Below are 12,481 nucleotides of genomic sequence, written 5' to 3' on the forward strand. Positions count from 1 at the left end.
TTCATGCTCATTTTTTTTTTGCTGTTTTTATCTGCCACACATGGAAATAATGCATACATTAAACCGGTCCCTGGTGGGAAAAAGATTGTGGACCCCTTATGTAAAACGTCATGCAACGGACAATTTGTCAGACGGTCCCTAAAAAAAAGAAAACAGTCGCTATTGTTCCACCACCCGCTCTGCCCCTGACCGGAGGGGAGGGGGGTGGGGGGTTGTTGCAATTCCGCCAGCGGCCACAGATGTCGCTGCCGCGCGCATGGCAGGGCCCGGCCTCTCCGCGGCCTTCTCATCTTTTTGTCTGAGAACAGGCTCGCTCTGCCGCTCTACAGTGTGCGCGATAGCCTCGGAGCCGCCGCGTCCGTACTACACTGTCAAACCCCACTCCAAAACCAACACAACCGCGATCGTCCCGGCACCGTCCAGCATGGCGCGCCGAATCTCCCGCTAGATCGCTCGTATTCGGGGGTGGGGGGGGTACGACTATCCGTTGCAACTTGGTCCGGGGGGGTCGCTGTGTGCATCGGTCTTTATTAGCGAGCTTCCCCCTCGCTCTTCTTTTCTTATTTAACTTTTTTCTTTTCCCAAAACACACTCAGCCCGGCGAATGACTGAGCGCCGGCGGAGTATGGGATCCTTGGCGGCTTAGGAAGCGAGCGAAGTGGGGGCTTTTTAACCGTTCAAAACGATGGCAAACTCGACGGGGAAAAACCTTCCAGAGCAGCGGCGGAAAGGACGAGCTTTCCTGGACGAGCTGCGGCAATTCCACCAAAGCAGAGGGTGCGTCTTTTTCTTGAATTCTTGGTTAACTTTTAAAAAAGACACACTTTAAAGTGTTACCGTGTGCTCATTTCTGACGTTATCCCCCCCCAGCAGATCGCCGTTTAAGAAGATTCCTATCGTGGGTGGGAAAGAGCTGGACCTGAACGCTCTCTACATCAGAGTCGTCTCTTTAGGTGGATTTGCAAAGGTGAGTGAGGAGACTAAAAGTGGGGTTTATTTCTGCACCCTGCGTGGGGACCACTCTGCAACTCCCCGGGACAAGTGGAAACCCCCCCGCCACCGACAGAAAGACGTTAGTGGCTCGTTGTTGGCCTTGTGCTAGTGTTGCCGTGTATCTCTATTGCAATGTGCTGTGTTGTTGTGTCCCGTCTGTGTGTGTGTGCGGGCTCTCCGCTCAAAATTAGCGGGCACGTCTAACATCGATTTGCACGGCCGTACCCCCCTTCCGGAGCGCCCGTAGACACTTCGCTAGCACGGAAAAGCTTCGGGTTTTTTTTTTTTTTTTTTTTTGTACCCCCCCTTTCCTCGCCATTTTCTTCGGCTTCATGGCTGCTCACAAAAACGCAAGGCCCCGCACAGGCCTTTGCATAGTGAATAATGTTTAAACTCTTGTCGGGCACACAACCACGAATTAACGTCGCGACGCTGACTACCACGTTCCCCCACCCCGGCCCGGCGGACACAGTTTGTTGGGAAGTGTTGTGGCGTCGTTTGCGTGCAAAACTAGCAATGGAGGAAAAGTCAAGTTAGCCGTGTTAGCCATGTTGCTAGTTAGCATCAACTGAAACGTTAAGTCCCCCCGACCCCAACACGTCAACATACACACACTATCACCACGCGTGTTTTTGTATTACCAATTTCAACATAACACAGTAGTTTAAACAAGTTATTGATTATTTTTACTTGTTATGGTATTGGTGGTGTGAGGGCACCAGATGGTTGCCGCTCATTTTGCCCCAGTACAGGTGTGTTTATTATTATCATGTGCCTCAATATAACACGCATTTCCCTCCTTCCAGGTGTCCGACAAAAACCAGTGGAATGAACTTGGAGAGGAGTTTAACTTCCCAAGGAGTTGCTCCAACGCTGCATTCGCTTTAAAACAGTACTACCTTCGGTGAGTAGCCTCCCAGGCAGCATGTGGGAAGTGTTTACAAGAAGCCTTTCCCCCCCTGCTTGGTGTAATTGTGTCACGACATCAAGCAGGGGCACTCTTTTTAACTTGCATTTAAGAGGAAAATCAATGTGCATATTTTGGAAAACATCTATTTCCATGCTGCGTTGCATGCATCCAAGTTTAGAAGTTTAGCATCTTGCTGTAGTTGCCACCTGTCTGCAGGAGAACATCCCAGGATATTTTTTTTCCCAAGTCCTGCACTATTTTCCTCCTTCGCTGTTGTTGCATGCAGCTACTCTCAGTTCCTTATGAACACAGATTCCCAGCAGATTTTTTATTTGAGATGAACGGCAAATGTCTGCACTACTTGTGCTATGGGAGAACGCATCCTTGGAAGCAGGCATTATCTTCAGTTGGAAGCTGTCTAAGCATGCGTCGACACTTGTCGTACTCGCAGGCATGTGTTATGCCCTTGAAAACGTGGAAATCTACCATTTTAAACATTAATTTTCGCATCAAAATATGATTTCATAATTTTTTAAATGAAATATCAATAAAAATGCTGCTGAACGCTCACCTCAGCTGCAGGTACTCGCTGTTTCTCTTAGGCTATGTCCACAGAGAGTTTCAAAACACATATTTGGGTTCAAAACAATCTTCAAAAGTGCGTTTTTAAAAACAAAACTATGCGTCTGCGTGTGGACAAGAGGCTTAAACGCAGAGATAAGTATGCGTTTATGAAGTATCTGTCTTCGTGTGGACGTGGTCTAAGAGGAAAATCAATGTGGCGTGCATATTTTGGAAAACATATCTATTTCCATGCTGCGTTGCATGCATCCAAGTTTAGAAGTTTAGCATCTTGCTGTAGTTGCCACCTGTCTGCAGGAGAACATCCCAAGATCATTTTATTTTTGCAAGGTGTCCCAAGTCCTGCACTATTTTGTTGCATGCAGCTACTCTCAGTTCCTTATGAGCACAGATGCCCAGCAGATTTTTTTTCCTTGAGATGAACGGCAAACGGTCTGCACTACTTGTGCTACGGGAGAACACATCTAAATGGCGCTTGGAAGCAGGCGGTATCTTCAGTTGGAAGCTGTCTAAGGATGCATCGGCACCTGTAGTACTCGCAGGCATGTGAAATGTCCTTGAAAACGTGGAAATCCACAATTTTAAACATTCATTTTCGCATCAAAATATGATTTCCTGATTTTTTAAATGAAATATCAATAAAAATGCTGCTGAACGCTCACCTCAGCTGCAGGTACTCACTGTTTCTCTTAGGCTATGTCCAAGCGAGCACAGAGAGTTTCAAAAACACATATTTAGGTTTAAAACAATCTCCATCCACACAAGTGTAGTTTCAAAACGGTCTGTCTACGCACAAACGCGTACACCTGCTGTCATGCACATTTTGACCAATCAGAAGCCTGAAAAAAGGCAGCAATAGCTGACTTGGTGGCTTTATTATGTTTATTTTGATGGCCTTTAGATGTACAGTGACATGTACATTGTCTTTAAAACCAGCTTGCACATACACAGAGCCCTGGGAACATTATTAAAGTGCTGCTGAATCCCAACACTCATAGAATTATAACATGTTCAGCAACATGGTGATGTATTACATGTGCAGTGAAGTGTACACTATAAAATCAGCGCGCACTAACGAAACCCTTTTGCATGTTTAAGTTCATATATAAAGTGCACGGACGTGCGTGTGCCGCTGCAAAACTCGTGGAATTATAAAGCATTTAATCATCGATATAGTACATGTGTAATGAAGTGTATATTGTCTTTTACACCAGTACACACTATGAGGAGGACGCTACATCATGTTTTTTTTTAGTTGCTTGGTCGCTTTTTACGCCAGGCTCCATCTACAAAAATGGAAGCAAGACACGTAAGTTAACTTCATGAGTTGTCGTTAAACAAGGACTAAAAACATGAGATAATGTTGCACCTTTCTCATGACACCGAGCAAAAAGTCTTGCTTGTCAAAGTTGTCCCATCAGGTGGAGGTTCCACAGGGGTCATATCCAAAACAGCTGACGGCGGGAGTGTCGCAAAGCCCATTTTGATGTGACTTTTTATTGATGTTGAGTGAAAAGAGCAGTATGTTTATGTTCAAACAGACATTAAGTCCTCTTATAGTGTGTTTAAAGCCGAAAAGGCAGTGTTGTTGAGCTTGGGATTGACAGCGCACAACCGTGACGTCATCACAAGTCTCCCGTTAGTGCCGTGCACATGCATACGCTAAGCGGAGAGTTTTGGATCTCTACACTTTGGCCAGCATTTGTAAAAGTCTGCGTTTTTAAAGACACAATTATATGTGTCTACGTGTGGACAAGAGGCTTAAACGCAGAGATAAGTATGCGTTTATGAAGTATCTGTCTTCGTGTGGACGTGGTCGAAGAGGAAAATCAATGTGGCGTGCATATTTTGGAAAACATATCTATTTCCATGCCGCGTTGCATGCATCTAAGTGTCAAAGTTTAGCATCTTGCTGTAGTTGCCACCTGTCTGCAGGAGAACATCCCAAGATGTTTTGTTTGCAAGGTGTCCCAAGTCCTGCACTATTTTCCTCCTTTGCTGTAGTTGCATGCAGCTGCTCTCAGTTCCTTAGGAGGGCAGATGCCCAGCAGCTTTTTACTAGAGATGAACGGCAAACGTTCAGCGCTACTTGTGGAGACAAACCTCAATTAAACAGCTGTGTATTTAGAGTGTATAAAGGAGACGGGGGAGCACATCTAAATGGCGCTTAGAAGCTGTCTAAGGATGTGTTGACACTTGTAGTACTCACAGGCATGTGAAATGTCCTTGAAAACGTGGAAATCCACATATTTAAACATTAATTTTTGCATCAAAATTTGATTTCCTAATTTTTTAAATGAAATATCAATAAAAATGTGATCCAAACAAAATCTGCTGAACACTCCGCTTAGCCGCAGGTACTCGCTGTTTCTCTTAGTGGCAGGACTGGGAGACGATCTCAGGAGCGCCGGAAAAAGCTCGAGCCGAACCATCTAGCCAGATTGCTTGTCTCTGTTTGCTCTCCGAGCCACGACGACGCCTGCTGTCCACTTTGCCGCTAATTATATTTGGATGATTACAAACCGAGCGATATTAGTTCCGAACCAGTTGTGGTTCTAGAGTATTTATTAGTAGCCAGCGAGGAGTTATATTTTCGACGTGATGGATTGTAAACAGAGGTCACAACGCTGGAAGTATATTACCCGAGTGGATAGACTTGCCGAATGGGAAACGTTTTTTTGCATGCATGTTTTGGACATTAGCAATTATAATGTTAGTAAATTATGTACATGGGACATATAAGTGTATAAAAGACAGCCAAAAGAGGTTGATAGATGAGAATAAGTCTAAATTGAGTCTTGATTTTCAAAATATTATTTTTCCGTTTGCGTGGCAGCACTTTGTCCTGAGACAAATTTCCCTCTTTTTTTCCTCAAAGGATGCTCCCATCCCTGTACTCGTGGAAACAAACCTCAATGAAACCGCTTTCTATTTGGTGTGAATAAAGCAGACTGCAGAGCATGGCTAAATGGTGCTTGGAAGCAGGCAGTATCTTCGTCTAGGGATGCCTTCACACTTGTAGTAATCTGGTTCAGTGCGGTTTGGTTTGACTTCGGTCAGCAGACCTCTAGTTGACAACATGTGTGACGTGTACATCGTCCATGTGCCCAAAACAACATGACGTCATTTGGATCATATTGGATTGTAGGACTCTTCTATCTTTGGTAGATTTTTTTTTACCAGCTGAGATGTAACTTGAGAGGATATCAAGATGTTAGAAAGGTTCTCGGAGATATCCTGCAAGGAGACAGCGTTTGACGAGTTCACCCAACTATGAATAACACAACGCCTTTGTTTAAACGAACCAGTTATGTTTAACTACAGTATTTACGCTTCTGGTCGCACATTTAACCATTTTTCTCCTGATGTTTTTTTGTCGTTGGGTGTACACTCGCATTTTGTGAGATCATATCCATCATTTTGGTCCAATTGCGTTCACACTTGCCTCACTTGGGACTAAAGTCCCCCGTCGGGTGGACGTAAACCCATCTCATAGGTGATCTTGGTTTGGTCCATTCCTTCCGGTCCTGATGTCACACTTGATCCAACACAATGTTGGAGCAGAGCAAACTGACTCGAGTCTGTTGTAACTGGACCCCGAAATGACAAGAGTCAACGCTCCAGAGCTTGTAGGCTCAGGAAATACTTTTCCCTGATTGCTGATTTCGGAGATGCAATGATCTTGAGTGACCAACTTGTGCTCGTTTGTCAGATTGTGTTGGTCCTAAATGCATTGTGGTGGTGAAAAAGGGAGCAGCAAACACAGACAGTTGAGGGGAAGCCTGCATTTAATTCTCATGTGACTACAACCGTTAGAACTAATTTGTGGATTTTTATCAAAGGAAGTTGCCCCAGACAGTGATCGATGGCTATGTGTTTTTGCTGACTGTGTGTGATCCCAAAATACAGTTTTCTTTCACCTATAATATAATCACCGCAGGGTAAGGTTTCTTTTTGGCCCTCATCCAGGGCAGAGGTTGAAGTGGGACTTACAGAAGTTTCCTCTGAATGCTTTGTTGATATTTGCTAACGTCAGGTATTAACTTTGGTTAGTCGGTTGTAGGGCCATGTGGTACTTTCTTTGAATAATTCAAACAGTTTTTTAAGGGGATTTGAGTTAGATTTGGGGATTTTACTACTTATTTTATCTTTAGAGGTATTATTTTAGTGTGTTCTGAACTCCTTTTAATGAGGTCTACATTCATGTGGTTCAGCTTTTCTTTGACTCTCATGGTGTTCTTCTCTAGCAACCAAATAAGTTGAGAGTAAATCAACAGTCTCGCAGCTCATTTTTCCTTCAATACTATCAAGAAAAGATTATATCACTTATGTTCTTCCACTGTTTTCTAGCAAAACTTACAATGTGTAGTCATCCCCTATTTATTTCTCACTTTCACTTGCTCCGTGTCAAGAAGACAAATTTTGCAGGGGATCAAACCTGTGGCTTTCTTGTTTCAACAGTTTTCCTCTGAGCGGACAGTGGCACAAAATGCGCCGCCGCGCTTCCCGCTCACCGCACAGCAATAAGCAGGCACTGAAGTTCAGCCCCGTCTATTTGATATGTGAATGTCGGGCGGTAATGAGCGGGAAGCTTGCCAGAGACATTTCTTCTGCTCGTTTTCAAGTCGTTGAGGGGCTACTTTTGACATCAGAACCTGAAGAAGGAGCCGAGTTCATTTGAAGGACTGTGGATCGCACAAGAATGTTTGAGGTAGCGTTGTCCTGATACCAATATTTTGGCACCGGTACCAAGATTATTTTGATACTTTTCGGTACTTTTCTAAATAAAGGGGACCAAAAAAAATTGCATTTTTGGCTTTATTTTAACAAAAAATCTTACAGTACATTAAACATATGTTTATTATTATTTAGTCATTAAACAAAATAGTGAACATACAAGACAACTTGTCTTTTATTAGTAATTAAACAAACAAAGGCTCCTAATTTAGCTGCTGACGTATGCATTTATCATTCTATTATTTTGTCAAAATGATTAAGAACAAATGGTAGAAAATGTATTATTAATTTACCGTATTTTTCGGAGTATAAGTCGCTCCGGAGTATAAGTCGCACCGGCTGAAAATGCACAATAAAGAAGGAAAAAAACATATCTAAGTCGCACTGGAGTTTAAGTCGCATTTTTTGGGGAAATGTATTTGATAAAACCCAACACCAAGAATAGACATTTGAAAGGCAATTTAAGATAAATAAAGAATAGTAAACAACAGGCTGAATAAGTGTATGTTATATGACGCATAAATAACTAACTGAGAAGGTGTCTGGTATGTTAACGTAACACATTATGGTAAGAGTCATTCAAATAACTATAACAGATAGAACATGCTATACGTTTACCAAACAATCTGTCACTCCTAATCGCTAAATCCCATGAAATCTTATACGTCTAGTCTCTTACGTGAATGAGATAAATAATATTATTTGATATTTTACGCTAATGTGTTAATAATTTCACACATAAGTCGCTTCCTAGTATAAGTCGCACCCCCGGCCAAACTATGAAAAAAAACTGCGACTTATAGTTCGAAAAATACGGTACTTGTTAATTTATTGTTAATAGCTACTTATTTTCTCTTTTAACATGTTCTATCTAGACTTCTGTTAAAATGTAATAATCAGTTATCCTTCTGTTGTTGGATACTTTACATTAGTTTTGGATGATACCACAAATTTGGGTATCAATCCGATACCAAGTAGTTACAGGATCATACATTGGTCATATTCAAAGTCCTCATGTGTCCAGGGACATATTTCCTGAGTATATAAACATAATATGAATTAAAAAAACGAAAGAAGATGTTGTGATGTTAAAAAATATCGACGTAATCATAGTATCGACTAGATATGCTATCGTACTTGGTATCATCACAGTGGATGTCGAGTGTCGATCCACCCATGGCGTTTGTTTACATCTTGGTGCCGGCGAGCTACGGTGTGCAGTGAAGCATGTTTAGCTATTCCTCGTCCTGCAGTGATAATAATACTTGTAAGAAACTCACTTTATTTGTCGCCATGGAGGCGAGGATTAGTGATTTAGAAGTAGCCAGGATGGACGTTATCCGCTAGCTAGCGAGCAATGTCTTAAAGCACCTCTTCCTGAGGGCGTTTCAGTGTTATAACTTCACTTTTATTGTTAGTTTTTAAGCCAAATGCGTCCATTCTCCCTTTTCTGTCTACACACTGTGTCTGCTTGTAAGTACTCTGTGTGTGCGCGCGCTGCCGAACATGCTTTTCTGCTCGTAAAACCAGCAATGACACGACGGCGCGGGGCCGGTACTTTTCACAGGCGGTATAGTACCGAATATGATTCATTAATATTGCGGTACTATACTAACACCGGTATACCGTACAACCCTAGTTTGCGGTGTTAGGAAAATCAAAGATGTAGGAAACGTGGGAGACTGAGAGTCCCTCCTAAATAAAACGGTTCCAAATGGAGCTGCTAGTTTTTTAAAGCCCTAATAAAACTAATCACAGCTGCATTGCAATGGCCACTACCCATGATTTTTTAATGACTCAGCAGCAGCATTGATAGCATTTAAAGTATTACAATATAACACCCTAACTCTTCTATATGCTTATGTGGACATACGGGTGTCTCATAGTGTGGAACTGCAAAGTAGCGCTCTCCCTTCCTAAGATGATGTGGTTCACCATGGCTTTGTTTGATATTAACGTTTTGGATGCCTTTCAGCTGAAATGTTTTGCATTTCCTCGGTTTTGTCTTCTTCCATAATTAGTTTCATATGATTTTTTTTTTTTTGAGGGGGGTGTACTACGCTGAACCCTCACAGGACAGCGCTGTGCTGTTTTTTCCTCTAAAAACCTTTGAGAATGACTGAAACGCGCTAGGAAATGAGGTTGTTAACGTCTCTCAAATTGTAAACTTGAGGACGAGTCAGGTGACGGTTCCGCTGGTTTCACGCCCCCCAGTGGGAGGGAAGCAAGCCCAGAAGGCACTGACATCTAGGAACCACTTGCTCAGGCTGCTGGTGGCTCAAACGTGTCTATTGTTGATCCTGATGGGGCTTGAGCACATGGCACTGGGAATGCTTTTAATGTCTTGTTCTGGAGTATTTTGCAGCGCCGTGGTCCTGTCATGTCAAATAACTACTTTTGTAGCATTTTCAACTACTTTAAAGTGGAAGCTGGGATAGATAGATAGATAGATAGTACTTTATTGATTCCTTCAGGAGAGTTCCCTCAGGAAAATTTAAATTCCAGCAGCAGTGTACAAAATTGTAAAAAGGAAAAAGTAAATAATGGGGGTATAAATGGAGACAAAATAGAAAAATATTACAATAGAATAAAAATAAAAAGCAACGATGAGAATAAAAATATAACAGTAAAATAAGAATATAACAAGAGAAACTAGGCAGTAGTGACCATGTTATGAAAAAGTATTTCACTGTTATTGTTTTGCATCCCCTGTCATCCTAGTACCCCCCCTCCCCCCCAGAGAGGAGTTGTACAGTCTAATGGCGTGTGGGACAAAGGAGTTTTTGAGTCTATTAGTCCTGCACTTGGGATGAAGCAGTCTAGCACTGAACAGGCTCCTCTGGTTACTGACAACGGTATGCAGAGGGTGACTGGCATCATCCAGGATGCTCACTAGTTTTTCCACAGTCCTCTTCTCTGCCACCGTCACCAGTGAGTCCAGTTTTGTTCCGATCGTAGAATCGGCCCGCCTGATCAGTTTCTCCAGCCTGGAGCTGTCCTTCTTAGATATGCTGCCCCCCCAGCACACTACGATGTAGTACAGAACACTGGCAACCACAGACTGGTAGTACATCCACAAGAGTTTTTTACAGATGTTGAAGGAGTGCAGCCTCCTCAGGAAGTACAGCCTGATCTGTCCTTTCCTGTACAAGTGGTCTGTGTTAACAGTCCAGTCCAGCTTATTGTCCACCCACACCCCGAGGTACTTGAATGAGTCCACGGTCTGTACCTCGACTCCCTCGATCACAATAGGTTGTGACCTTGGACTCGACCTCCCAAAGTCAATGACCAGCTCCTTGGTCTTTGTCGGATTGAGCTGCAAGAAGTTCCTGTGGCACCAGACAACAAAGTCCCTCACCAGCCTCCGAAACTCCTCCTCTCTGCCGTCCCTGATGCACCCGACGATGGCTGTGTCATCCGTGTACTTCTGCATGTGACACAGCTCTGAGTTGTAGCAGAAGTCAGCGGTGTACAGGGTGAACAGAAGAGGGGCCAGCACCGTTCCCTGCGGCGCTCCGGTGCTGCTGATCACCGTGTCAGATGTGATGTCCTTCAGTCTGACGTACTGTGGCCTATCGGTGAGGTAGTCTGAAATCCAGGCAACCAGGCAGGGGTCCACTCGCATTCTGTCCAGCTTGTCCTGCATCTGACCTTACTTTTTCTACTGTAATATCTAGCCAAAACAAGTGTTTGTCAGACTAATAGAGTTTTGTCAAACGTCTTTAATGGTACATATAGTAATTTGAGGATGATTATGGAGTAACTAGGGTTGTACGGTATACCGCTACTAGTATAGTATCATGGTACTAATGAATAAACAACGGTACTACCGTATTTTTCGGACTATAAGTTGCAGTTTTTTTCATAGTTTGGCCGGGGGTGCGACTTATACTCAGGAGCGACTTATGTGTGAAATTATTAACACATTACCGTAAAATATGAAATAACATTGTTTAGCTCATTCACGTAAGAGACTAGACGTATAAGATTTCATGGGATTTAGCGATTAGGAGTGACAGATTGTTTGGTAAACGTATAGCATGTTCTATATGTATAGTTATTTGAATGACTCTTACCATAATATGTTACGTTAACATACCAGGCACCTTCTCAGTTGGTTGTTTATGCCTCATACAATGTACACTTATTCAGCCTGTTGTTCACTATTCTTTATTTATTTTAAATTGCCTTTCAAATGTCTAATCTTGCTGTGGGGTTTTATCAAATATATTTCCCCAAAAATGCGACTTATACTCCAGTGCGACTTATGTTTTTTTCCTTCTTTATCATGCATTTTCGGCCGGTGCGACTTATACTGCGAAGCGACTTATAGTCCGAAAAATACGGTACTACTAAAAGACAAGTTGTCTAGTATGTTCACTATTTTATTTAGGTGCAAAATTGTTCTTCAATTGCAATAAAAAACATATGTTTAATTTACCCTAAGATTTTTTGTTAAAATAAAGCCAATAATGCAATTTTTCTGTGGTCCCCTTTTATGTAGAAAAGTATCAAAGTACATTCTGTTACCCATACCGGTACCATAATATTGGTATTTGTACAACCCTCGGAGTAGCTAATGCAAATGAAGCCTTTCTAGTTTTATGCAAAGGCGACGTGCACAAACAGCAAGCGCGCCCGAGCATTAACATATCCTTTTGCAATTGCTGCTTGTGACAGTTGATCTGCAATCAGTTAGCAGGTGTGTTTACTTGTGGCGACATCAACCAAAAAAGCTTGATTGATAATATATATATATATATATATATATATATATATATATATATATATATATATATATATATATATATATATATATATATATATATATATATATATATATATATATATATATATATTGTGGCTGCATCGTCTTTTGTGCTCACACAGCAAAGCGCTTCACACGTTGAAGATCAGCAGATTGTTTCTTTTTATGTGTGGCGAGCAGATGCTCTTAAATTAACAGCGTTGCTCTCAGTATGTTGATGCGTTATTGTAATATTGGCCCTCTGCTAACACTGCATGTATGTGCAAGTTTTGCACCCAGCTGTGACCTCTGACTACCCACATTATCGCCTTTGCATTCTCATGACCCCCATGAGCAATTAGATTAATTGTCCTCATTCCTCTTTTTGTCTTTTGCTGACATTTTAAGCAGGTTTTACACATTGTCCATCTTTAAACGTTGCAAAGCGGCACATTTTAAATGAGAAATAAGTGTAGGTTTTGTATAAGACATGTTTTGCTTCTTAAGGGCAA

At 42.2% G+C, this 12,481-nt stretch overlaps 1 protein-coding gene across 3 annotated transcripts in view; it reads left to right on the forward strand.

Annotated features, from left to right (window-relative positions):
- Window positions 1-305: 305 nt before the first annotated feature.
- The window catches only part of arid2 (AT-rich interactive domain 2), a 102,615-nt gene continuing 90,439 nt past the window's right edge, over window positions 306-12,481 (forward strand). Inside the window, exons 1-3 of one of the 3 annotated variants that reach the window (XM_062066290.1) lie at window positions 306-777; window positions 871-967; window positions 1,800-1,897. In XM_062066290.1, the coding sequence (XP_061922274.1) occupies window positions 686-777; window positions 871-967; window positions 1,800-1,897 (287 nt within the window). In that variant the 5' untranslated portion in view covers window positions 306-685. The remainder of the gene's footprint in view (window positions 778-870; window positions 968-1,799; window positions 1,898-12,481) is intronic. The other 2 variants (XM_062066288.1, XM_062066289.1) reach the window with 2 other exon arrangements.

The sequence above is a fragment of the Entelurus aequoreus genome, linkage group LG12, assembly GCF_033978785.1.
Source record: "Entelurus aequoreus isolate RoL-2023_Sb linkage group LG12, RoL_Eaeq_v1.1, whole genome shotgun sequence".
Taxonomy (NCBI): Eukaryota; Metazoa; Chordata; class Actinopteri; order Syngnathiformes; family Syngnathidae; genus Entelurus; species Entelurus aequoreus.